This window comes from Thermobia domestica, chromosome 10 (genome assembly GCF_964235325.1).
Source record: "Thermobia domestica chromosome 10, izTheDome1.hap1.1, whole genome shotgun sequence".
NCBI lineage: Eukaryota > Metazoa > Arthropoda > Insecta > Zygentoma > Lepismatidae > Thermobia > Thermobia domestica.
The window spans coordinates 969,399-993,014 of record NC_137463.1 but is presented as its reverse complement, the minus strand read 5'-3'; the positions used below and the strand labels follow the sequence as shown (position 1 = coordinate 993,014).

General features: G+C 35.5%; 2 protein-coding genes across 3 annotated transcripts in view; one reads left to right on the top strand and one right to left on the bottom strand.

The window, feature by feature from the left end:
* The window catches only part of LOC145662228 (uncharacterized), a 159,459-nt gene extending 150,120 nt beyond the window's left edge, over positions 1–9,339 (bottom strand). Inside the window, exon 1 of the mRNA XM_081727572.1 lies at positions 9,061–9,339. The gene's annotated coding sequence lies outside the window, so the exon portion shown is untranslated. The remainder of the gene's footprint in view (positions 1–9,060) is intronic.
* The window catches only part of LOC145662229 (C-Jun-amino-terminal kinase-interacting protein 4-like), a 79,345-nt gene that overhangs the window by 14,067 nt on the left and 41,662 nt on the right, over positions 1–23,616 (top strand). The window contains exons 5-11 of one of the 2 annotated variants that reach the window (XM_081727574.1): positions 4,090–4,330; positions 4,878–5,042; positions 10,251–10,434; positions 14,686–14,970; positions 16,367–16,483; positions 19,795–19,954; positions 22,314–22,530. In XM_081727574.1, the coding sequence (XP_081583700.1) occupies positions 4,090–4,330; positions 4,878–5,042; positions 10,251–10,434; positions 14,686–14,970; positions 16,367–16,483; positions 19,795–19,954; positions 22,314–22,530 (1,369 nt within the window). Of the gene's footprint in view, positions 1–4,071; positions 4,331–4,877; positions 5,043–10,250; positions 10,435–14,685; positions 14,971–16,366; positions 16,484–19,794; positions 19,955–22,313; positions 22,531–23,616 lie in introns of those variants that run through there. The other variant, XM_081727573.1, reaches the window with a different exon arrangement.

Here is a 23,616-nt window from a genome sequence, read left to right as displayed (position 1 = left end):
TAGGATGTTGACAGAAGAGAAATGCCTAGATAATTATTACAGTCAGTTTTGTCGCCTTTCTTGTGAATTGGAACAGTGATTGATTTTTTCCACTCCTGTGGCAATTCTTCCTTGTTCCAGATAAGGAGAATGAGTTTGTGTATCTTGTTCCACAATTTTTCGCCTCCAGCTAAAATTAACTCAGCCGGAATTTCGTCTACAGTCGGAGATTTGTGTTTCTTTAATTTCTTTATAGCGATTGCTACTTTTGTTCGGTTAGGTTCTGGAATATACGGTTCTGCGGTGTGTATCTCTTTTTCTCCACGCACATTAGTTTTCGGCTGCGTGTTTAGCAAATCGTCAAAGAAATCTTTCCATCTATTTAAGATACTATCCGTATCAGTGAGAACTGTTCCATCAGCTTTCTTTAATATATAAACACGAGGTTGATAGCCTTTCTTAAATTCGCTGATCCCCTTATACATGTTCCGAATATTTTTATTTTTACTATTATCTTCGAGTTCCTTAATTTTAGCTTTCAAAAAATCGCGCTTCTTTATTCTAAAAGTTTTGGAAGTTTCCCGCCTGATTACGAAATTTTGTGTAGTTTTCATTCGGATTTTGTAGGCAACGTAATTTTGCCTATTTTCTCTTTTCTTCTAGTTTAATGCATTCCTGGTCGAACCATGGTTTTTTGTTCCTACGTATTTCCGTGTGTCCCAATTTTTTCTTTTGCTAAAATTTTAATGCCATCTCTAATTTCAATCCAAGTATCCTCAACACTAGTGCACTCCGAATCTTCTGAAGCCGAGAATCTATTCGAAACGTCAATCAGGTATTCCTGTCTTATCTGGCTCTCTTCTAATTTCTTTAAATTAAATTTCTCCGTGTTTAGGCATTGAATATTTCCTTTATTCAACGATAATCTTTCTCTTATTATCGCTGCTACGAGGTAGTGATCAGTGTCACAATCAGCCCTCTAAACGACCGAACATCAATTATTTAGATTGTCTTCTTCTATCTACTAAAACGTGATCAATTTGATTATGTGTTTTTCCGTCTGGTGAGGTCCAAGTGCATTTATGAACGTCGGGATATGGGAATTTTGTACTCTTCACGATAAGGTTTATGGATGTTGCGAAGTTCATGAGTCTAATACCGTTGTCCTTACTTTCCTTATACAGACTTTCGTTCCCTATAATCGGTTTGAAAATATCCTCTCGTCCTACCTTCGCATTGAAATCCCCTAATAGAATTTTCATATGGTATCGCGGGAGTTGGTCAAATACCCGTTCCACTTCTTCGTAAAAACTGTCTTTTATATCGTCATCCTTATCTTCAGTTGGGGCATGTACATTTAAAACAATAATATCACACCACCGTCCCTTAAGAGTAATAAAAGAAAGTCTGTCAGTGACAAATTCAACCCGTTTAATTGCTGGTAATATTCGTTTGTGAACGAAAAACTCTGTTCCTAACGGGTGATCTTTATTTCCTTCCCCGTAAAAGAACGTAAAATTTCCGGAATTAACAGATCCATTTCCTTCCCACGTAACTTCCTGAACTCCTACTAGGTCCATTCTGTATTTCTCTAACTCACTCGTGTCCTTTTTTGTGAGGTCGTGCCAATTTATTAGTCCTTGTCCGAGACATCTGTGAATGTTTCTAAACAAGTGCCTTTTTTCGCAGGATGAGGTTGTTAGCTTTCCCAAGCCCCCAAGCTGAAGGACCACTCCTTGTCTTCTGTCCGCGACTGCTTATTCAGTATATTCGCAGCTAACATCTATATCTAGAGGTCTTCTTCTCGATCCGCAACCTGAGGACGCGCCTTGCAGTGGTGACAGGAACCCACATAGTTTTGTTTGTAGACTTTAAAAGAGGAAAAGGGCAGTTTCATATGGAGGCAATGAAGTCGTATGTACACTAACGATTTTGAAACAAAACTTTTAAAACTTCTGATGAAGAACTCTCAAACCAGTTTGACCATAACTCGCATAGTTATTACGCCAGAAGTACCCCTTTTGTAATATGTATTGTGTGATAAAGATGCCCAAGAACCCTCCCCTTGCTCCGAATATTTGCTTCAAGGCTAGGATTATTAATTTTTGAAATAATAAGGAAAGAGGAACACTAAAAATATGAAAAATTAATGCAGCTAAATCAAGATAACCTCCATTCATCCAACGTATTTGTAGCATCTGTATCTAAAGAAAATAAACTTGAATACAAGGAGTGATACGGATGTCCAAGGCTGGCTGCAGAGGGGAAAAATATAAGTTTTCAGTCTAATCATCCTTAACATAATACTTCCGTAATCTGTGTTTCAGCATTTGAATTTCAATGAAAGCGGAGTCTTTCAAGTTACTCTTCTACAGCGTCAAATATTTTGTTGTTGTTTACCCGCAAGTGACCTTCCCACCAAGGAAAACAAAGTAGTCGCTAAAGACACAATCCGGAGAACGGTCATTAACTGTTCCAAAATCCTAACCATGATGATGATGATGTAAACAAAGCATTTATGAATGGAAACCCTCTTTTGATTGCATTCCTCAGTTTTCAAATTAAGTGAACATAGTAGTCACCTGTAATGGTCTATCTGGGATGCAGGTAAGAAATCAATAATATTTATTCGCTATTTCAGAAGATAGAGACCACAAGTTAGCGAGCGTCCACTTCACTCAGAATTTCTCGGAAGCAAGAGATTTTGTTTTCATTGCTTAGGTTGTTCTTTCGTCTACGGATTGAAGTGGTGAAATCATATTTCATCCTCCAGACAAATGCTGGAACAAACATTTCCATGCTCAGAATCATTCTTTGTTTGCTTTTGATCAGCCGTCAACATTTAAAGCATTCATCTTGAAACAAACTTTTCATGTCCAATATCTAAAGTGTATATCACTATTCCTTGCATTGATAGTAATATCAGTTAATCAGTGGTTAGTTCCAAAATCATTAGACGACCTGAGTGGAGACCATAATAACTTCTTAAACGTATTGTAGCACTCGTTCACTGTAGAGCATGGTCACTCTCACTCTCGTAATATATTCACGAAATCCTCACGATGCATATTCAGTATTTAAAAGACAAATAATTTTTGTTAAAATTAACACACTGATGTTAAGGTAAAATGTCTGTTTTTTAAATACTTCAAGAATATTCTTTGGGAACTTGGGTTTTCATACTCACTGGTTCACTTCTCATTACAGATTGTCGTAAAAACTGATCTCGTACATATACATATACTCGAACGAATAACTACGCATTAAAGCATCATTACTCACAAATTATTCCTTGTAGGTCGGGGTATGTGTCACCTTTCCTATGTACAATAAATTCTCTAATGTCCACAATAGAAAACATCAAAATTACCTCCAGAATTCATGAAATTCTCAACAATGGTAATGTCTCCTTTTTCTTTATCAGGGTGTCTATCGATCACAAAAGTCACGAATGTCACAAAAAAATCACGAAATCAGAAAACGGTCATGAAAATCACGAAATTTAGCTTTTAGGTCACGATTTTTTTTTTAAACTACAAATGTAAGTACAGATTTCGTAAGTAAGGAAAATTTCGTTCTATAAAACGTCAAAATTCACCACCAAAAATGTCTATGGTCGGCTTTAGACGCTACCAAATCGCAAGCAAAGTACGTTTCTATCGCATGGATGAAAATTCGGCCAAATTCGCACCCAAATTTGCTCTTGAAAATGTTAGGAAATTTTATGATTTGGTGAAGAAAAGGTCACGAAATTTAATTTTGAAACTTTAGTAGATACCCTGTTTATATGTCTTGCGAAGGATTTATATGTCGTGGACTTGCAATGTAACCTGTTCATATTATTAATAATGCAGTGCGAATTGTGATTGAGTGCTGTAGTGCATTTCTTTCGTCTTTGTGTGTCTTGGTGCTGTACATCAGCAGCTACAAAGGATTTTTTCTTTAAATAAGTCGGAAAAGAGAAAGGAAAGAATTTATATTCGGCTTACAACTTTTTGTATGTATGTCGTAAGTTAGTGGATTAGCTGTACAATTTGTGTATAGTAATGCTTGCAGTGATGATAGTTTTGCATTGGGTACCGAAGTTTTTATTTTTGTCTCTGCATGGAGGTCCTCGGAGAAGTTGCAACAGAGGCGTGCGAATGAGAGGCGAGAGCAGTACAGGCAGGTGAGGGCGCATGTGCGGAAGGACGATGGCCGCATGCAAGCCTATGGGTGGAGTCTCCCAGCCAAAAGTTCCAATCAGTCTGTCTCTCGACCGTCAAGTGATGGATCCGGAAGAACGTCTCATGTTCCAGTGCCTGTCCCGGTGTACTGCCGGCCTTTAACGGAGAAAGAGCCTGGGATGAAGGTCAGTCTCATTTACCAATAATTTTATAATTACGATTTATAATTATTATTATTATTTTTTTTTAATCTTACATTTTGTGTGAAGAAACAATATAATTGCCAAGTTACAAATAATGCTAGAAGAGAGAAGAAAATTTGAGTATTTTGTATTGTACAAGCTTTGCATATAACAGACTTAAATCTCATTTAAGCTACTCACTGAGCAAAACAATACGTTTGTTGTAAAATAATATTAACGTACAAGTTTCACAAACTATTGAATAGTTAGCGAAACTGTTAGACGTTAATGTTTTTACAGTAAACGTATTGTTTTGCTCAGTGAGTAGTTTAGATCAGAGAAAATTTGAGTCAACGTTTTCTTCGTAGTTATTCGTTGTATTTTATTTATAACGCATTCTATTCTGTTTTTGATTTAATATTAAAGTACAAACACAACTGCATTTACTCGGAGGTTTATTTTGAAATTTAAATGTGTTCCACTATTCATGACGTTACAGTAGATATATGGCATTTTGGTAATGTGTAATATAACATTGATGTGTTTTCAGATATGGTGTGCAGCTGGAGTAAATTTGAGCGGAGGTCGAACTCGTGACGGTGGATCCATCGTGGGCGCCAGTGTCTTCTACTCGAAACCTGGAGACGAGAAGGGTAAAGAAGAGGAAAACGAAAAATCTTGTAGTGAACTGGAAAAACTGGATCAGGAGCTAAAGGTAAGCCATTTGTATACTTTCGTTTGAGTGAATCTACTGTCAGTCATTGTTAAGGATTGCTTGATCCACTTTAAGCGTGATGGGTTATTTTCTAAATCAGTGCCTGTTCGCGGAAGATACTGTTTCTGGAAAATAGAAATGAGTATGTCATTATATTCGCACAATTAGCGGATTTGGTGTGACATAAAATCGGTTATTTCCTCTATTTGGCATATACATAGGAAATGAGTATTGCATTCTATGCTCAGAATAGTATATTTTTCATTTTTGATAAAGATAGTACATAATGTACAGTCTAATCCAAAAAAATTTGAGTGCATTAGTTATGGCTGTTTTGAGTAAAAAAAAAAAAAAAATCTAAGTCCAATTTCAGGTATCTTCCTAAACAGTAAACTAAAGATGCCAGGGTCGAGTCCCCAGGTGAACCTTCACAATCGGGGAAAAAAGTGTAGATATGTTTCCTTCTTTTAAGTGTAATAAGACGTGTTAAAGTGTTATTAAGTGTAGAAAAAATAACATTGAAACACTTAATGATACAGTATTTCGAAACTATGTATACATGTGAGCACATGCTGATTTTGTCACCTATATTTCTATACGTAAAAGAACATTTCCAATGAAACGAAAGACAGTGAGCATAGTTCTCGCATTCATAGTAGAATAAAGAAGAAAAAAAAATGCAACGGATATAAATGTCATTGACTTTCCTTCAATGACATTCATGTGGCTTTTGGAAGGTGGGCTTTTTAATCATATCAATTTGATTAAAGGCGTATTTTGTGGGAGTAGTGTGTTTCGGTATTTAAGTCAAAAGTATTTTCGATATTTAGAATATCCTCTGTATTTTTTTCATTTAACTTTCATTGAAATAGATATTTTAAGAAAAAGGGGTTTCAAATATTTCCCGTGCGAAGAACGGGCATTATATATATATATATATATATATATATATATATATATATATATATATATATATATATATATATATATATATATATATATCAGACGTTCTAGAAATGGCGCCCACGGACAATAGAGCACTATTACACAGGCTATTGTAGTGAAAGTGTGAATTTATACGGTTTCTTTCCTACACAACCCTGTGAAATGTGTATCTCATGTTTCATATTTTTGATTATTTGGTTTTCACTTTTTACAATTGTGAAATTCCCAACTTCTGAACTTCCGACACTCTGAAATTTGGAAATTGAATTAATGGTTTCTTATTGCTACCTATTGGACCACCGCTGGTACTTATCAAGATATGTCACAAAACCTGAGGTTGGAAGTGTTGAACGAAATACAATTACATATGTTTCAGTCTCTCACATAAAGTGAAGAAAAATGCGAATAATTTCAAAATTCAAACCGCGTTACTCAAATTATGTAATAAATAGTGCATTTTACTCGTCATAACTGTGCTCATGCATTAGACGAATAAAGTGCATACACAATAATCCTCAACTTTAGTAGTGAATTAAATAAACACCAAAATGTCTCACCTCTGGTGCATAGGATCCTTGGTTCTATCCCAGCTCGCGCCAAGTGAATTTTGTGGTGGACAAACACCATGTGCGTGGGTTTTCTCGGGGTTCTTCCGTTTCCCCCCACTTTCTTCATTCCACCATTTCATTCATTTCTCATCATCACCATCTCCTTTAGCCTAGCCGCCATAATCGTGGGACGTAAAATTTAGATTTCATTTCATTTCACCAAAATGTCTCATATTCAGTGATTATAATACTACTCGTATGTTTAAGGACATTCATGCTGTGATGAGAATATTGAGAAGTAACTTCCGTATGACAAATAGGTGCAGACAAATGCACAACACACTTATGTATTGTTGTTATACGTTTTACTTTGTATTTAACATTCACATAATATGACGACGTTCTGTTAACACCCACCACATATCAAATGTTGAAACTTTAAACATGATAGGCCTAATTACTTACGTTTTGAAATGATTGTATAAAAATATACACATACCTAATTCATTTTAATGTAATTATTATTTTAATGTTGATACGCTCAATTTAACGTCATAAAAGTAAATGAAATATACCAAGCAAAATCTTAGATTGGATAAAAAAAAATCAACGTATTTATAAAAACTTAGTAGCTTGACTAACTTAACCCATTAAAAAAAAAAAATCAGAATGAAAGATCAATACTGATTTCTAATTTACATGCGCAACAAGAATTTAGCATTTATCACAGGTTCTTGCTGTAGCAGTAGACCCTCAATGAGATTTTAGTCGATGTGCAATCTAGCACATGTTCGACACGAACTTAAAATGCACCTTAATACTATCAAATAATCTATGTTTAATATGAATTTCTGGAATGCAATCATAGATTCATAAATGGAGATTATCATTTATTGATTCGAAGAAAGAAGATTAAAAGAAAGAAAAAAAAATCGAATTACAATTTACAAAGGTTATGGATTTCAGAATCTATTAGCTTTTAAATATCTTGACTTTGTATTGTTTCAGTTTTCACATTTTCTGATTACATAGATTTCAGTAACCACGTTAGTATTGTAACTAAATTTACATATTCGTACAAGAAAAGGAACAAACAAAAAAAAAAAAAATAAACAAATACATGATACATTATTAATAGCGTCTTCTGGCAGGTCAAACATATTAATATAAGTTAATATTTTAGATCACACATATCAATATCAATTAATATATTTTAATGATACAATATTCATGCGATGTTTGGCTACTACTGTTTCATAGTATTAGGCATTGATCCATTTACAACTCAGTTAACTCAGGAGAGTACAAAGGAAGAATTAGAAATAACATGATAGCATAAAATGTTCCTTGCACGTGCCCATACGTATACTACATCATCATTCCATTTTAGGAATCATTTCATAACTCAAATATGTGTAGCATATTATAATACTGGCTCCTATGCCATGGGTCACATTTTACAAGCACTACATTGATTATCCCTATTAATGAATATGTACTATATACAAATGAAGATGAAATAAAAAAAAAAACAAACGTTTAGTACCTTCCTGGTCATACTATTAGTATTTCATTTAATTATACGGATCAATTGATACATCGCATTACTCAGGAAAAAAAAAAAAAACGACAAGTTAGTTGACCATACCGAAACTAACCTAAACTTTCGAATTACGTCATTGAATTAAGCCGGTAAAATTTTCGTACTGGAAGCTAATTCTATAGTCATACTAATGCATCTGGCAGATTTTGATAATAATATTAACGGATTAGCGATAATATTACGATGAGACCAGAAGATGCGTAACGCAGCAAAAAGCACTATTCACACATAACTGTCATATTACTTGAGTACCGATGAAAATAAAATTTAAGCAATTAATGTTTTCAGAATTTCAAAGTTTGAAACACGAAATGGTACCGTATATTAGGTTGTTCTCAGTCCCAAGAAGTCGAAAAAAAGAGAAAAGGTAAAACTTGATTTTACCTGCTTAAAGGTTGTCTACCTCACCAGAACCCTCCTCGAGCAAACCTCTACATTTCCATGGAGGAGCCTGATCCAGGACTGTCACCGGTGATGACTACAGCCAAATGACCGGCTGCCCCGACGGTTTTCATCCAAGGCTGAGTCGATCGTCTAGTGACGCATGTTATCCAAAACTGTTTGATTAAAATTTCGAGTAGAACCTCCACATTTCTTTGCCTAAATACTTTATGTGTTAGTCCAGATTAAATTTTGTACACTTTGATCCTAAAATAAGCCAATTTGGGCTATAAAATTTCAAAGGTTTTACGGAGGCCTACAGCGTCACTTATTTCACTTCAAAAGAAAAATGGTGGAGCGTCATGTAACACCTGGCAACTACATAACCCAGGCTACACCATATTTCTCTTATTATAATAACCAACATTTTATCATAATTAATTTCCTAAATGTTAAAACTCAATGAAGTATTTATATATATATTATATTTAACTACACAAATAATTACACAGGCTAAAAATAAAGTATTTATGTATAATACCTAGTTTCTCCGTTCCATCAAGTGTAGATGATCCAATAGACGCCCCTCACCTCTTCAGAGCGTAAAAGCTGTAAGGCGCCATGTTTATTTTACTACCCAGCATGCAACGCGCAAGCAATAAATAAACATCGATTATCGATGGTTGATTATGTAATCATCACAAAATGTAAACATACCAGCGACTGACTCAATTTACTAACATCACGGGGTAAGATTTAGAGAATAAAGAATCTTTCTGTTATTATGACAATATAAACACGTAATAGACTTTACTTAGAACATATAAAATGATTTTATATGATGTCAACAATCCTTTATGTTTGATATTAGTTATATGTAAATGTAGTGTACAGTTGTAGAATAACCCTGCGCTGACTTGTATTAATAGAAAACAATTCAATAACTAACGTTAATCACTAACACGTAAAAACAAATAAAACATGTATTTGAACTAATGGCAAGACTATACTAAATGGGGGCCACTTAACAAAACAACGGTAAAACAATAACAATGTAAAGTACCGGTAAACAATGTAAAGTACCGGTAAAAGGGTACGTTACAATGTAACATAAATATTGATGCATTGAAGACAATATCATTAAATATTATAAAGTTTGTCCCAAAGGGGAATCGAACTCACGATTAGAATTCCCGTACTTTACCTCTGAACTAATATGAACACTCTTGCCCACCTCTTTCTGAAGAAGTATAACCGAATTTCCATGACAATTACAATGAAATCCGTGGCAGATGTGTTTTTCTCTCCTTTCTCTTTTCATTCTACTATGGATGCGAGAATTATGTTTACTATCTTTCCTTTCATTTTATTTACGTATGGAAATGTAGGTTGTGCTCACATGTATACATAGTTTCGAAATACTGTATCATTAAGTATTTCATTGAATGTTACTTTTTTCTACACTTAATAACATTTCAACGTCCTATTACACTTAAAAGAGTAAAAAACATCTTCCCATTTTTCCCGATTGCGAAGATTGGCTTGGTAACTCGAACCTGGCATCTTTGATTTACTGTTTTCGAAGATACCCGAAGTTGGACTTAGAAAATTTTTAGCTCGAAATAATCATAGTCAGTTTTTATTTTATTTTATTTTATTTATTTATTTATTTTTTTTTTGGGGGGGGGGATAGGGTGTACATGTAAAATAAAAATGTTTCCTGTATTTCAGGAAGGAGAGAAAATAAGACGAGAAGGTGAAGAGCTAGAACACCAATTATCTTCTTTAGTCTGGATCTGTACGAGTACTCATGCCATTAGTAAAGTTACAGTCATTGACGCCAATAATCCAGCAGACATTTTGGAGTCCTTTCATGTTTGCTCATCACATTTGCTATGCATAGCTAGTGTTCCAGGTGAGTTCGTTATAAATAGATGGACTATCTTTTATGATGTGTACTCACTGGAAACATACTACAGAATTCGGTAAGAAAATTGGTGGATTTTGAACTCATAGAAGGTTATACTTTGAAACAAAACTTTCTTTTTTTTTAAGTTACAGCTACTGAAGTGCTCTTTATAAACTTAAAAAAAAGGATGAAGAAAGTTACGCTTTAGAAATGACGTCATCCAAATGAAGTGTTGTTCGGAATGCAGAGGATTCAATTGATTCCACACAAATATGGTTTCAGCAAAAAGGAACGACTGCACGTATTTCAAGACATCGGTGGCTGTTCTCAGATAAATAGCTCAACGAGACAACATACAACCTCGCTTATCGGACCTATCACCATTCGATTACTTTCTTTGGGGTTACTTCAAAGGAAAAATTTTCATGAATAAACCACGCACTACAGAAGAACTGAAAGACGTTGTTCATTGGTTTTAATAGTGGCAGTTCCATAAGATATGGTGCAACGTGTTGTGCGGAGTTTCAGTGACAAGTTTGTGTATTCGCATTAATGGATCTCATTTGAATGTCATTTTTGAAACTTTGACTATGTTCATGATCATAAATGGCACTTTGTTGGCTGTAGGTTAAAAAAAAGAAGTAATATGATTTCAGTGATCATCAGATTTTCCTGTAGATAATTGTGGCTTCTGTTTTCCGTTGAAAGAAAAATATAGTAGTAGGTATTAATTGTAAAGGCTTCTTCAGCAACGGATAAATTTATTTTATTTATTTATTTATTTATTTATTTATGTATGTATTTATTTTTTCAATTGGGAAATTACTGATCTCGGTTCGATTTTCCTGCTATGCTTCTATTAAATGCCCAATGGAATAATTTTGACTCCCTTTATAATTATAATGAAATGACAATATGAATCGAAATCTTCGGAGCTTTTGATGGAAATATTTAGGAGCTGTCATAAAGAGAGACGTTCGGGTACTCGGCATGCAAAGAGACATGTCATGCCTAGTAGACCTGTCATCGCCATCATACCTTGGTATACTGAAACATACCTGGAATGGACAATGACTGAAGCCGACAGGGAAATGCATTTAGTTTCAGCGTAAATTTACTCGAGCTTGAAACATACTCCAGTGCATACCCTGTATACTGATGATCTTCGGGACGTACCGTCAGGTAAAGTTACAATTCTAGAAATCAGTTTTGTGAAATTCTCAAGTAGTCCTATCTACGCTTTCACAAGAAATCTAACAAAACTAACAAACTTGCTCTGTTCCCAGCTATGTAGAACAGGTTTATTGAAAACAAGCTCATTTTAGAGGCCTGGGCTATTCTTGACTATTGATGAACAGTTTTTATGTATCAAGTAAGGCAAAAAGCTTCGAAGTCTAACAAATATGGCAATAACATTCTTCCAATATTTAAGTGTGTAGTGAATCGATTTCTGTATGTGGGAAAAGAAGCATGAACTAGCGAAGGGACATGACACTGTACAATGATGTGACTGATGAACCTATAATTTGAAAAGGACAAAGTATGACTACTGAAAACTTTTTCAATTCTTTAAATCTCACGAAGACATTTAGAGAGAAATCCACTAGCCTTGTGGGGACGTGCTCAAGAGAAGACCCTATTGTTCTAAAAGTGATGAAAATTTGTGTTCTATTGTGTTTACAGACATGTTGGAGTAACACTGCAGTGTACCAAGGGAGTGTGAAGAAGAATGTGCTCGTCTTCAACACAATGCATTCATATGTTAACATTTCAAACAACGTATAAAACTCCAAACATAATGAAATGTCACAATGACACATATAATATGAACATTGAAAACCAAATGACAAGGTAATATTAAGTGCAAACAGGCACTATAAGGTGGCACGTTGATTCATTTCAGACCACTTTATCCAACAGTTATCAACGCTTCGATTCTGTATACTGAAATAGCAGGAAAAAGGTAAAACACTAGGAATTCTCAAATTACTAGCAAGACTGGTACAGGTAGATATAGTGTATAGAGTAATTGTGCGGCAAAATACAGAAGAGAAAGATCTAGGAATCAGTTCAAATATTACCAGATAAAGTGTAATGTAAACAGAATAGTGCTGTGCAGTTTTGCACTGTATAGGAAGTCAATATACAGAAAGTGTAGCCAAAGGTTCACCGTGTGTGTATAATTTGTAGTGTTGCCCATGACACAAGATTTTAAAATGTTTTGTCTCGAGAAGGTGTCGTTAAAATGCTGTCTTGTCTTGAAAAGTTTCTATTGAAAGAGTCCTGTCTCGTCTTGTAAGTCATCAGAATTTTTTTTTTATCTCGTTTCATTTCGTGGGCAACACTGGTGATTTGTGACCAGGAAAAGATAAACAACTCATACATGATATTTTCAATGTATTCATACAGATATCGGTTTGGGCTGTGCAATGCATTGCTCTGTGCTAAGTTTCATTAAATATTATTTGGTTGAATATGTGAGGTAAGTGAGATATTGTTCTGGTATTATCATTTGTTGATATGAAATGCTCTACGAAGTACTCAATCTCAAATGTATCGCAGTGAGTAATAATTACAGCGGAAGTTGTTTTTGAGTACATGTTTGATTATATTTTTAGAAAAAAAAAATGTCATATCTTTGTTAACTATATTTTAATAAATTACCAAATCAAAAATCTAAATTGTAAAAATTTCTCTAAATGCTGAGAAACATGATGGTTGTAGAAACTTGTATGCGTTTATAGTTAATAATATTATCGTCACAGAAGAAAAGGAAAGTTGACATAGAAGGTCGCGTGATGGATAAAGATTCCTATTGCACCGAAGAAATGCTTGCCTTGCAACCTATGAGTGGTAGTACTACGGGGGAAGATACCTTCAGCGAGGTAAAACACGTAATTAACAAATTTGAGATCAAATGGGGTATCGACTGATGGAGCTTCCTCAATGGTTGGACCAAATGAAGGACCTGTAACAAAAATAAAGGATTAGTTGACATTAGTAACATGGGTTTTTCCATTCTATTTTACACCAGAAGAATCTTTGTGCCAAAACGTTATAATTTGCCCATGTTATGAACACAGTGGTTTCTTGAGTGAACTATGTAAAATCGAAAGGCCTCAATCACCACCAATTTAAAACTTTTTTAGACGAACTGGAAACAGAAGATGAAGATCTGATCTACTCTTCTGAAGTACGTTAGTTCAACAAGGGAAAGATGCTACAGCGTTTCTATAATCTGATAAAAGAGGTGGTAATTTTTATGGACGTGAAAAGAAAACCTACAGCTCAGTTAAACGATGAAAAGTGGTTTTATGACCTTGCATTTATTGTATATATTACCTGTCACTTGAATGATCTGAATGCAAAGTTGCAGACACAAGGTCAGTTGGTTCGTGAACTTTACGGACATGACAAATCCTTTGGAATGAAGCTAAAACTGTGGGAAAATCAAATGAGAAATGAAAGTGCTTCCCACTTCCAACCCTGTTGCAGCGTGATAAATTCTCTTTCTACGCAAATTCATCGACAGGTTTGTTTGAAGAATTTAATATCCGTCTTAGAGACTTCAGTAAGGAGGAAGTTAAATTCAGTATTTTCTCATCACCATTAAGCGTTGACGTTAGTAGTACTCCCGACAATTTGCAGATGGAGCTTGTTGAATTTCAGGAGAATGTTGCTTGAAAGTAATATTTCAGGACACTTGTCTCCAAGATTTTTGTGAGAAATACTTTCTATGCAACCAATACCCCAACTTAGCTCTTTTCAACATGAGAACCAAGGCATTGTTTGGCAGCACATATGTATGTGAGCAACTCTTCTTGCGCATGAAGCATGTCAAGTCCAAGGAAAGATCAAGGATAACAGATGTCCACCTTGAAAACTGCCTCCGCGTTAAAACATCTGGTGTACCCCTGAACGTTGAGAGACTGGTTCAGGATATGAAGGGTTAAGTTTCCCACTAAAATTTTTGTAAGTAAATACATTATTCTGCTTCTCTGTAGTGAATAAATATTTTGGTTACCATTGGAATAGTTTTTTTGTGTCATTGTTGTGTAAATTACAATGTTCCATCATTGATGCAGCCCCACCAATTAGTACTCTGAGATTGGCCCACCCATGCATTAGAACTAAAACTAAACTTAAATATTGGGTCATGCTTTGCCTGACACAATAGAATTCGAGTCATTGGACTTTCTTCATTAAATTAATTTCACGAAAAAGAATATTGTGACTTCTATATACTGTTTGTTGTAGGTGCAAAAGAGAGCGATTACTTGATCAGTGAGGAGCCAAATAATGAGGTTGTTCTTGAGCTCACAGAGCAACACTCGGAGAGGGAGAAAGAGAAGGAGAAGGAATCGAGCGAGGAAACCCAGGAAGAGAACCGGGAGCAGGACGAAAACGAAGGGAAGATCGGAAGGATAACGTTTGTTAGTTGTGCAACCGGAAGTGAAACACCGGCGCCTGTTGAGGATGAGGAACAGCCCCCCTGTAATAAGGCCAATTCGAATTCTCAGGACGACAGGGAAATTATTGAAGGTTAGTAGCAACTATTCTTATTGTTTCAAACTCTGTGCACTGTGATGCATAGCACGTAAAATTGTATAATACAAATGTTGTTTAACACGAGAATGCATTAAATCACCTGCCAGTGTGAATACATAGTTCTTTACAAAGTATTCATTTTAGTGAAATGACAATAAATGTGAGGACTTATTTAAGTTCTTGGTTTTTGGTGGCAACTTATTAGTTGTTAGTAGTGTGAGGAAAAACATTAATAGTGAATGCGCACTCCAACTATTTGTAAATTCAATTAAATTTTTGTCTGGTAAACTTAATTTAGGCTTAACACAGTTAAAAGTCTAGTAGTTTGCCTTGTGGCGAAGTACACAATTGAAGTACAAGGACTCTGAAAATGGAAGAATATAAGGTAAGAAAGGACAATCAATTGTACTTGGCAGTGTATCCAGACTTGCGCAAAGGCCAGGAGTAGTATACCATCGCTTAGTCTGAATGTGTGCAAGAAATTAAATTAAATTAAATTTCTAGTTTTACGTCTTACGACAATACCCTTTAGGCTAAAGAAGAGGATGATTATGAAAGAATTGGTGGGATGGAAATTGGAGAACAGACTCACGTGGCCGAGGATTGAAGCAGGGATCCTCGTACCACAGATGACTGCTGTGCCACTGAGCCTTCTTGCCCCCACTGGCCTTAAAAAGTTGCTAGACGGGCATTTACGTACTGTTTTAAAGATGAATGTTAGTTATTGTGGCTTATAACTACAATAAAAATTCTTGTGATAGACATTTTTGTTTTAGCACAAGTAGACTTCGTTGTTTTGAGTCTAGTAGTGCTTAGTGCTTGTTTCTCTTGTCCCAAAGAAAGTTACTAATTCTAGTTTGATCAATTACCCATCTGATTTGCGTCCATCAGAACGATCAACTACTTTCATGCTGAGGATTGAAATGAAAATACGAATATCAAAGTTAAGCGAACCTTTTTACTAATATTTACTGATCAAAACCACACAAATTTTGATAGAACTGTGGTAACCTTTTCATTTTTTTCTCCTCTCTCTCTCTCTTGGTCACAAAGTAGTGAGGAAAAACGGATTTTATCGCATGATCGCTATACTTAAACAGAGGCTAAGAACAGGATAGGTAAGAAAGTGTTATATTTTATTTATCACCCGATTAAATAAATAACAAAACAAAAGTAGAAAGTACTATACGCCTTTAAATAGAAAGTATACTCTAATGACTAAGACTAAGCAGAGGATATGCGGCGTATACCGCCCTATGTCGTCGACTGGAGTCCTGTTTATACATTGTATATAGATTTTTTTGTTTAAGTAATGAGCATGCTGGACAAGTGATTTAAAAAGCCATTAGGCTGTTCCCCGTGTAAAATGACTGTATTTATTTGTGCACAGATCCAAACGAAATTCCCGTAGAGGCTGTGAATTTCACTCCACCAAGACGATTGATGAAAGAAGTCACTGGGCTTGTAAAAGATGGTTTATCTGAAGTTCCTAAAGGTAATGAATCTGGTGTGTATCTCCTTGTTTCTCTATCTTGCACTTCTTTCTCCTTGAACACATTGTAGTATGCACCTTAGATTTAGATTTATATATATCTAGAAAGTAAGAAATATTATTTGTGCAATTGTGTAAATCGCAGATATTAATGTATCGTAAGATCTTATACGAGAACAAACGTGCGACTTGTCATCAAGATTATTTCTAAGCTATATTTAAGTTGTTTTCATAGCTCAAATATATCCAACTGCTTAGTGCTTGCATGTGTTCGAATGTTTAACTCTGATATTGTGAGGCAGGTTTCGAATCTAGAGGAAGCTCAGAAAGACTAACCGTCTTTACTCAGCACCAGGTGGCAGACTATAGATCTTCAAGAAAGATACGAATAAGGCTCCTTCAGTTGGTCATTCACTTGACTGTCGCAGAAGCCTTTCATGGAACGGAATATCACAATAAATTTATAAACTTCATAATCGATATATATCGGATGTTCTAAAAAAAGCACCCACGGACTATTCAAGTCGAAATAAAGCAAAATATATATATACGTTTGTATACCTTTCGGGTCCTCGTCTGGAGACCCGAATTGCACTACGTGGCAACGTCGCATATAAAGAACGATCGAGATGATCTACCAATCCATCAATTCTTTCCAGATGATAGTTAAAATCAATAGACGTCGATACTAGCATCACTTATTACTGTAGCAATCGATGGATTTGTAGAGCAATGCTAATGGTTCCAAGTTAATCTGCGACGTTGCCACATAGTGAAATTAGCGGCTGAAGGACACCTCAGAGGTTATTGCATCATATAACATTTTCAGTTTATTTTGACCTGTAGAATAGTGCTTTGTAGTCCGTGGGCGCTATTTTTAGAACATCCGATATATATCGATTATGAAGTTCATCAATTTATTGTGATATTCCGTTCCATGAAAGGCTTCTGCGGACAGTCAAGTGAGTGACCCAACCGAAGGAGCCTTATTCGTATCTTTCTTGAAGATCTATAGTCTGCCCACCTGGTGCTGAATAAAGACGATTAGTCTTTCTGCGCTTCCTCTAGATTCGAAACCTGCCTGACAATATCAGAGCTAAACATTCGAATACATGCAAGCACTAAGCAGTTGGATATATTTGAGCTATGAAAACAACTTAAATATAGCTTACAAATAATCTTGATGACAAGTCGCACGTTTGTTCTCGTATAAGATCTTGCGATACATTAATATCTGCGATTTACATCAAAATATTTCTTTCCAACACTGAGTGTAAATATGTTTTATAACACAGATGTTGTAGTGGTTAGCGCGTCGGCATGGTAAGCTTTGAGACCTGGGTTCGATTTTCGGATTAGTACATTTTTCATTTGGTTATCATTGAATTTGCATTCATAGAGGAATTGGTGTGACATAAAATAGGTCATTTCTTTTATTTATCATATAGTTAAAAGATACTTCCCGCATCAAATGTAACTGGATCACTGATATTTTGTGTGACACTTTCTGAAATTTCACAACAGCTGATAGCGATATAGTCTGAGAATAATTGCAGAAGTTAACGGACTTACTACTTTGTGTCATTTCTTTTAGAGAAGTGTACCAGAACAAAGTTGTTGCCAAGTGTTACACTGTTTGTGTACAAAACTAAAACATAGCGTATATCAGGTACATACTTCAGAGTTTTCGACGGTGTGTGAGAGACGCACTTTCATATATTTTCCTAAAGTTTTTTTTTTCTTTTCTTTTCTTTCGTAAGAGGCCGAATTTTCAATTTTAAGAAAGGAAGAATATTACACCTTTGCCACTTACTTTCTTTCGGAAAAGTCGAATGATGGTCAAACTGAAGAAAGATTCATAGTTTAAGCAACTACTTTAGCAACAAACTAAGAAAGAAATTGTAAACGAAGAAAAGGTATTTCCGAAACACGAGACCACTCAGAAGAAAGAAAGAAAAAAAGTTTTGATGTAAACACAATGAGAAAAAAAAGTTTTGTTGTAAACACAATCACAAATAATGTGTGTAAACGAGATCTGGTACAGACAGTGCATACCTTCCTCTATTTTTCAACATCTTCACATCACACACATCAAATACTTACCATAGCTGATACCGTCATTGTATCCTATTGCTGCCAACGTATTCACAGGACTTTTGAGTTTACCAGCAGAGGTAAAGTGCTTCCCGGAAAGAAGAATTCGATTGTAGCACGCACCATACTCCACTTAGGATTCCTCAGTTTCAGCCAAGAAGCAAGACGGTATATACATGAAGATGTTCGCTATCGAGCTGTGAGCCCTCAAAATGAGCGTCAAAATTAAGAATCCTGCCAACTATGAGGTGTGGAGACTGAGAAGATTTTTGATTCCTGTTGTTTCTCCTGCTGATGAACTCACAAAGACCTTCCAATATTTTGGCGGTAACAGAGTGTAATGATGGTATCATGCTATAAGTGTTTGATGTTTCTGACGTAAAGATGTTGAAAAGTTGAGGAAGATATACAATATCTGTACCATAAACTTTTAGACACATTATTTGTCAGTGTTTCACACGAATACGTTCCTTTTTTTCTTTATAGCCTCGTTCTGGATAACCACTTTTTTTTTCTTTCCGGGAAGGGGACAAACTTCTGTCCTGATATTAAATACTTATATTCTAATAACGAATTCATTGTTTTTAAGAGTAGACATGTTACTATAGATGTGCTGACACAGAGGAGAATATCTCCTAATCCAGTGGCGCACGAGAGAAGCGAGCGAAATCAGACAAGTTCTGGGTGCCATACCAATTTGGGTGGGCATATCTTGAGAGTAGAGGGAAGTAAGTAGTCTTTAGAGTGTGTCGGATTACAATAGTAATGAGTATTAGTTTGAAGTATCATGGATTGAACGGGTGCCTGTTTTTGTGTATTGTTGTCTGCAGCCTCCATACTCTCTGGTATTACCGAACAAATTCCCTCGTGCAGACGTAGCTAGCAAAAATGGAAAATCATTAGTAGAATAAAACATTAGGAGACGATTTCGTGTCTATATATATATATATATATTTTTAAGGAAAATGTTCTCTTTATGGTAATAAGTGTTAATATAGACCTGGAAGGTTAGAAAAAAAAGTAAATCTATCAATAAAATACAACTTTGAAGGCATTACGAAGACAGTTAAAATAGTCCTGCTTCGCTCTTGATTATATATTTTTCTATCTTTTTATTATATATTAAGTGTGTTAGTTATTCTTTGTCGTATTGTCTTCATTTCAAATTAATCTTTTCAGTGTTATTTTTCTTAAGGGTATTTTTATTAGAACAGTTGTTTTTCATTTTTCAGAGAATGAACATGCGTACGAAGAAATAGAGAAAATGAGTAGTGTTTTACCAACAATGTGGTTGGGTTCTCAGAGCGGTGCCATATATGTTCATTCGGCAGTATCTCAGTGGAAGCATTGTCTACATTCCATAAAGCTCAAGGACTCGGTCTTAAGCATTGTGTAAGTAAAAAAGAAATTATTTTTTAAAATGTGTTTTTTTAGTCTTATTGGTCTAAAATTAGCTTTCAGTAAATGAAAAGAACAAAAAGAGAGGGAGAGAGAGAGAGAGAGAGAGAGAGAAGAAGAAGAAGAAGAAGAAGAAGAGGAATAATAATAGTGCATTTGTTTATATAAACGTATGAATCTGTTTCGGAGCTTAAGATTTAAAGTTCATAAATTCGTTAAGCCATTTGAATTCGACATCAAAATGAAATAAAAGATAAAACCATATTCTGTACAAAATATTACTTTTTTTGTTTTTGTTTTGCTGCGTAATGAGTATTCTCTTTCGCCACAGTGTTCGAACGGCAGGTTGTTATTCTGAGGACACACAGCAAACTTCTAATTTTTCGGACAATGTAGTAGTGAGGAAAATGTACTTTCTTGGTAATAAACGTAATTATTAACGACAATTTTGGTCAAAAGTATACACCCTTAAAATGGAAATAAGTAGTGTACAGTACTAGCGAGCGATTTTTCTTTTTTAAAAATCCTTTTTCTTCTTTTTGGAAGTTAGTATTTTATTCACCTTATTAGTTGCAACTTGTAGAAATAGTTCATAAGTTCCAGTGGAAACGCATGGCATATTCCTTATTTTAAATATATTTTTTAAACCAAAGTTATTCTCAAATCCTTGATGTGTTTGAGATGAATTCATGTTCGTGCGTTTGACTGATTTTAATCTCAACAGTAGCTTTCCGTCGTTGATGTAATTACTAGTACATGCGCTTTTGGTGGAAGGGTTTCGGGTTCGGTTCCCGGTGGTAGAACCCTGAAATTTGAACGCATCACAGTGGTTCGGATTCCATTTTCAACTGTAGGTGCACGTCTTATATCGCCTTGGTGCTGTAAGAGTATGGTAAACTTCAGCTAACCACCCTGCATCTCAGATTGTCATTCCTGTTAAGGTTGTCATCCCTTCATTATATATTTCTACACCCTCTGTGAGGATTCCATTTTCAACTGTAGGTTAACGTCTCTAGAAACACTTTCTCGTGCGGTGAATGACGCGTATAAATAGGGTAAGTTCGTTCCAGTATTGTTCGTACTATGTGGACATCCTATAGTAATATCTATTAGGTGGAGACAATAACAGTACGAGATTTAGCCCTTCACGTAATTTATGTTATAAAATATTACAAAAACATTCTTTGTATCTACAAAGAGAATATATCAGAATCTTCCTTATAACAAGCAAGGTGAAGGAAGGAAAATGTTCTGTACGGGAACCCTTTAGCTCATAGCAGCCTCCCAGGGCGTCTGTAGCGACTTCCGGACACGGTACTTTTGTAACCTCCTTAGCTCATGGCAGCCTTTAGGGATTTAGGCAAGGTAGTTCTCCTTCGTCCAGGGCGACCTTAGGAGCAGGTGTAGGTTAAGCGATCAGTGATCAATTGATACTTCTTTCCTCTTCGGGTTCATTTTTATAGGTGATTTCTGGGTGGCTCGTTTCTCCTCGGGTCCCGTGGTGCTGGCTTCGTGTCTTCCTGGCTACTTTATGGATATCGTCTGCTGTACTGATGTGTGTAAACAATAGCACTTTTATACGGATAACATGTGCTTGCACAGAAAGGTGGGAATCCTTACACACTCCACTAGGAAAAAAATAATCTACAAGTCTATTATTAAAAATTACAGATTTAAAAATTAAAATGACAGTTTTTATTGTGATTTTCGTGTTCAGCAACCTAAAATCTAAAAAAGGATGCTTTCGCTTTTATAAAAAATTGCATTGTTCAACAGTGTAATGTATCTTATGGCAAGCATTAGTAACTATTCAACCAACCAACCGAACAGTAGTTTCCAAAGCACAGGATGAGTTCCGTGAAAAGCTTAGGGGCATCGAAAATTCTTTAAAAAAAGGATGAATTTAGTAATTAAAAAAAAAAAAAAAGAATAAATTTAGTTCCTTATTCTTGACTGACCTCAATACCAAGTATGGATGACTGGGAAACTTGAGAGAAAAGATTCACTATGCCGTATCAAAATCGGAGTAATTTCCTATCAACATTGTGAAAAATCATTTTGTTTAATATTGTCTTATCACATATGTGTATATAATATGCGTATATGCATACAAACTTTTACCTTAATGCTGTGTTTCATTTTAAAATAATAGTTGGTTGTTCTTTTAAATAGTTCATATACGAGGTGTTTAATATTCTTAAATATTTTTCCCCCATTGTTTTACCAATGAAATTGATTCCTCATTACTTATTTCTTTTTGTTAAAGTACGTTAAATAGGCCTTGACCAGTATATGTATTGTTTCCTGTTTTATTGATCATTACGGAAACTAAAGCTTTAAATTGTTGTTGCAGTCATGTCCATGGACGAGTTCTAGCGGCATTAGCAGATGGAACAGTAGCAATATTCCGCAGAGGAAGCGACGGTCAGTGGGATCTTAGTAACTATCACTTATTGGACCTCGGCAAACCTCATCATTCGATACGATGCATGGCTGCTGTACATGGACATGTATGGTGTGGTTATAGGAATAAAATTCATGTTGTAGATCCACGTACTATGGCTGTAGAAGTAAGTAAACGAATGATTTCTATGTCAGGTTGTTAATAAGCTTTTATTATTGTGATACACATACAGATTGTTATCAAAATAATAATAAAACTGCAGTTTGCAACACGTAAGATGTTTGAGGTAACAACACTTCAGATGCATGTGCAGCTGATCGCTTATAGTAGGTCAGGCGACATAGAACGGAGGCGTGTGTTAAAGTGCTCAGACGGTGGGGTTGCAAAATGAGAGACCTTTCAGAGAGGCCAAATTATCGGTGCACCTTTAGCTGGCGCAAATATATCTAAGGTGGTGGTTCTCCTTACCGTAAAACATCGCGATGGCCCTGGGTGCTGTGGATCGTAGGGACTATGTGAACATTTTGGGTGATTACAAGCATCTCATGGTCCAGATGTTTCCGATATGACAGTTCACATTGCTGTGTCTGTTGTAGCCTGGTTTTATGAACAACAGCTCCCATCAGACGTAAATATTAATGAATACCTGTGCTCAGACGAAGGAGCAGATATCCTCACTGACTGAACTGAATACTACAGTACATGAGGAATGGTACTCTATTCATGATTTCAGTTGCCTCCATTCTACGATCCGTTGTGCCGGCTAACGGTGGTTTTACATTGTATTAAGCAATTACATGTTTTCCATTATTTTTGGTAACTATATGTAAGTTACTTACAAATAGATTATTACAATATAGATCTAAAATAATTAGTGACGGGCAGCTTTAATCTTTTTCAAGATCGAATTCTTTGGTTCTTGTTACTTGTATGATACCTGCTTCCTTTGTTTTTCAGTTTGATTGCTCTAAATAAGGATTCGATCTCTCTGTGGGCCGTGGTTTGAAATAAGCTGAATGATGACTCATCTGACCATATCACTCGTTTTTAGTCGTCAGCGCTCCATGTTACATGATCACGGCACCATTGTCGTTGTGCTAAAGCGTTATGGTCTCTTAGAGGTTTCGCCTGTATAACTCGATCCTACGCGTCATGTAACTCGCTGCTGAACTGTGATTGTCAACATAAGTTGCGCGAAGTGATACTTGAGCTCTTCCGTTACTCGCACCGCAGTCATACAATTCTAAGTGAC